This window comes from Belonocnema kinseyi, chromosome 3, assembly GCF_010883055.1.
Source record: "Belonocnema kinseyi isolate 2016_QV_RU_SX_M_011 chromosome 3, B_treatae_v1, whole genome shotgun sequence".
Classification (NCBI taxonomy): domain Eukaryota; kingdom Metazoa; phylum Arthropoda; class Insecta; order Hymenoptera; family Cynipidae; genus Belonocnema; species Belonocnema kinseyi.
Genome location: NC_046659.1, coordinates 139,644,170 through 139,648,765, shown reverse-complemented (window position 1 = coordinate 139,648,765; position 4,596 = coordinate 139,644,170). Strand labels below are relative to the sequence as shown.

Genomic DNA, 4,596 nt, shown 5'->3' with positions numbered 1-4,596 from the left:
TCAACCAGAGATGAATTTTTAAATAAAAATATGGAATATTAAAATATATAAAATAAAAAAAATTAAAATAAATTAAATAAAAAAATATATAAAATATGGAATCTTCAACTGGATTAGTTTAATTTTCCATTCAAAAAATTAATTTTAAACCAGAAAAAAAAGTTTTCAACGAAATAGTTCAAATTTCCTGAACCCAAATATTGGACATATCATAAAATAATAAAAACGCCAAAATAATAAAAAAAGAGGACTTATAGAGATGAAAAATAAAAAAGAGGATTTCCCGACAAAATAGGGATTAAACAAATACTTATATTTTATACATTTTTTACCTCCAAAAATTTTTTTCTTTCTTCACTGAAAATTCATCAATAATTGAAAATTAAAATCTTGTTGAGAATTCGTTTATTTTTTTTTGTTGAATTCAACCGTTTTTTTTTAAATTAAACTCTTTTGATGAAATTTTACTTTTGTTTTTAAAATTTCTTTTCCGCTTATTTTGAATTTAGCTTGAATTGCTTTGAAACCTTACGAATAAAATAAAATAAAATAAAATAAAATAAAATAAAATAAAATAAAATAAAATAAAGTAAAATAAAATAAAATAAAGTAAAATAAAATAATTATTAATCAGGATACTTACGGCTGCAAAGTCCTCCATGAGGACGACGTTGACGGAGGGATCCAGCCCCGACATGACGTATTCCTTGAACTTGAGTCGCTTCTCCATCGCGCCCTTTTTAATCGAATTGATGGCAACCATGAGAGTGGCTCCTTCCGAAACGAGGGAACCCCCGAGGATAAAATAGGCCCAGTAGAAGGAATCGACGGGTTCCGGAAAAAGGAGACCGTGGATTCCGTGGTAGACGGAGAGACCTGTGCCGACGCAAAAAATTCCAACGCCGGATATCAACGAGGACACATATTTCATGTTTGTGTAGCCGTACGGATGATCCGGATTCGGATTCTACAAAATAATACATTCATTCTTCACAAATTTCATCCCGGGTTTTCATTTTAAATTTTATTTTCAATCCAAGAATTTAGTGAGGATTATAGGCCTTACAGTAAGATGGTCCAAAAATCGATTAGCAATTTTTTGTCTCGAATTTTTACGCATATTGCCCAGAGATTTTTTCGAATCACCACAATTTAGAGGTATTATTATTATTAACAAATTAGTTTGGAAACATAAAAAAAACTGAGGTTTTATTAAAAATTTAAAGCTGAAAATTCTTGTATTTTATCGAAAATTCATCTTTTTCGTTTAAAATTTCAACTATTTCAATTAAAGATTTATTATTTTAGTCGAAAATTTACACACTGTTCGTTGAAAATTTAATTATTCGAATTTTTGTGGATAATTTATCTTTTATGATTGAAAATGTAATTGTTCGGTGAAAAATAGTTCAAAACTAAATTTTTATTTGACAATTCGTCCTTTTTATAGAAATATAATCTTATTGGAAGAAAATTAATCTTTTTTATGGAAACTGCTTCTTTTTTGTTAAAAAATAATTTTTTGACGTAAAAATTTAACAAATTCGTTTAATCTTCCAGAATTTTATTTGAAAATTAAACTATTTGGTTTAAAATTGGTTTTTTTGTTGTCGAAAATTAAATTTTTTAACTGAAAATGTAGCTATTCCAATTTTTGTGGATAATTCATATTTTATAGTTAAAAATTTAATTTTTTGGTAAAAAATATTAACTATTTGGTTGAAAATTCGGATGTTTTATAGAAAATTCATCCCTTTGGTTGAAAATTCCACTATTTCAGTTAAAAGATTTCTTATTAAATTAAAAATTCGTCAATGGTTTAATATTTGAATTTTTGCGGTTAAAAAATAATTTTGTTAGATGAAAATTTCACAAATAAATGAAATTTTCCATAATGTTGGTTGAAAATTTAACCATTTTTTGGTCATTTCTTTTTTTTACGTAAATTATTTTTTTTTCATAATTGATCGTTTTTAGTTGAAATTAAAACTATTTTAGTTAAAAATTCATTTTTTTTAGTTAAAAATTCATCAATGTTTGAAAATTTTCTTCTTTTTTAGTTTAAAAATAATTCTTTTACGTAAAAAATTAACAAATTCGTTTAATTTCCCATAATTTAATTTGAAAATTTAACTATTTTGTTTACAATTTGTTTTTTTTTTTGGCTAAAAATTAAGTTTTTTAACTGCAAATATAGCTACTTCAATTTTTGTGGATAATTCATCTTTTGTAGTTAAAAATTTAATTTTTCAATAAAAAATATCAACTATTTGGTTGAAAATTCCACTATTTCAGATAAAGATTTCTTATTTAATTAAAAATTCGTCAATGGTTTAGTATTTGAATTTTTGCGGTTAAAAACTAATTTTGTTAGATGAAAATTTCACAAATAAGTTAAATTTTCCATAATGTTCCTTGAAAATTTAATCATTTTTTGGTCATTTATTTTTTTTACGTAAATTTATTTTTTTTTCACTGATAATTTAACTGTTAGAATTTTTGTTCATAATTGATCTTTTTTAGTTGAAAATTTAACTACTTCAGTAAAAAATTCATCAATGGTTTGAAAATTTGCTTCTTTTTTAGTTTCAAAATAATTCTTTTACGTAAAAATTTAACAAATTCGTTTAATTTTCCATAATTTTTTTTGAAAATTTAACTAATTTTCTTAGAATGTGTTTTTTTTTTGTTACAAATTAAGTTTTTTAACTGAAAATATAGCTACTTCAATTTTTGTTGATAATTCATCTTTTGTAGTTAAAAATTTAATTTTTCAATAAAAAATATCAACTATTTGGTTGATATATTTGCGGTAAAAAACTAATTTTGTTCGATAAAAATTGAACAGATCCGTTAAATTTTCCATAATTTTGGTTGAAAATTTAACCAATTTTTGATAATTTGTTTTTTTTTCGTAAATTAATTTTTGATAGAAAATTAATCCGATTGCTTAAGAATTAATGTTATTGTTTAAAAAATACTCTCTTTTTTTGTTGAAAATTTTACTATTTCAGATAAAAATTTATTATTTTAGTTAAAAATTCAACAGTGGTTAAATATTTGCTTTTTTTTTTGTTAAAAAATAATTCTTTTGCGTAAAAGTTGAACAAATTCGTTTAATTTTCCAAAATTTTATTTGAACATTAAACTATTTTTTTTTAAATTTGTTTTTTTGTTGTTTCGAAAATTAAATTTTTTAACTGAAAATGTAGCTATTCCATTTTTAATTTAATTTTAATTCTTTTTTTCGTGAATTACTTTTTATTCACTGATATTTTAATTGTTCGAATTTTTGTTCATAATTGATCTTTTTTAGTTGAAAATTTAACTATTGTAGTTAAAAATTCATTTTTTTAATTAAAAATTTCAACTATTTGGTTGAAAATGCAACTATTTCAGTTAAAGATTTCTTATTTAATTAAAAATTCGTCAATGGTTTAATATTTGAATTTTTGCGATTAAAAACTAATTTTGTTCGATGAAAATTTAAACAATCCGTTAAATTTTCCGTAATATTAGTTAAAAATTTAACTACTTTTTGTCATTTTTTTTCAAAAATTAATTTTTTTAACTGAAAACTTAACTATTCGAATTTTTGTTCATAATTGATTTTTTATATTTAAATGTGTAACTATTTCAGTTAAAGAATCATATGGAATACTTAACTCGATAAATTTAATGTTCCATTAAAAAAACTAATTTTAAATTAGAAAAAAAAATGTTTTCCACAAAATCGTTAACTTTTCAGTGAAAAAAACGAATTTTTATCCACGGATGAATTTTGAAGTAAAAATATAAAATAATCAACTGGATTAGTTCAATTTTCCATCTAAAAAATAACCCTAAATCAGAAAAAGAAAGATTTCAACAAAATAGTTAAAATTTTCAGATAAAAAAATTAATTTTCAAAAACAAAAACAAATTTAATTTTAAATCAAAAACAGTTGAATCCAACTAAAAAAGACGAATTTTCAACAACACTTTAATTTTCAACTAAGAAAGATTTTCCAGACAAAAAAATTAGTTTTCTGCCAGAGATGAATTTTCAAATAAAAACATGGAATATTAAAATATATAAAATAGAAATTTAAAAAAAAAGGATTTTTTTTAACTATTCGAAAAAATACTATCAAAAATATATTTAAAAAATGGAAAATTTAACTGGATAAATTCAATGTTCCATTGAAAAAAATTAATTTTAAATTAGGAAAAAATGTTTCCCACAAAATAGTTAATTTTTCCATTAAAAAGAAAAGATATTTTACCCATAGATAAATTTTGAAGTAAAAATATACAATATACAAATGTATTGTTTCAATTTTTCATCAACAAAATTAACAAAAATCAGAAAAAGCAAGTTTTTAACAACATAGTTCAATTTTCAGGCGAAAAAATTAATTTTCTAACAAAAAAAAAAAACAAACAGATTTAATTGTAAATAAAAAACAGTTGAATCCTATGAAAAAGTACGATTTTTGAACAAGATTTTATCTTTAACTAAGAGAGATTTTTCAGTGAAGAAATAAGTTTTCAACCAGAGATGAATTTTTAAATCAAAATTTGGAATATTAAAATATATAAAATAAAACAAATAAT

The 4,596-nt window shown here is 21.6% G+C and overlaps 1 protein-coding gene across 3 annotated transcripts in view; it reads right to left on the bottom strand.

Moving 5' to 3' along the window:
- LOC117169610 (zinc transporter 9) overlaps positions 1-4,596 on the bottom strand; it is a 63,061-nt gene that overhangs the window by 28,120 nt on the left and 30,345 nt on the right. For all 3 annotated transcript variants that reach the window (XM_033356060.1, XM_033356059.1, XM_033356061.1), the window contains exon 7: positions 644-967. In XM_033356060.1, coding sequence (XP_033211951.1) covers positions 644-967 — 324 coding nt within the window. The remainder of the gene's footprint in view (positions 1-643; positions 968-4,596) is intronic.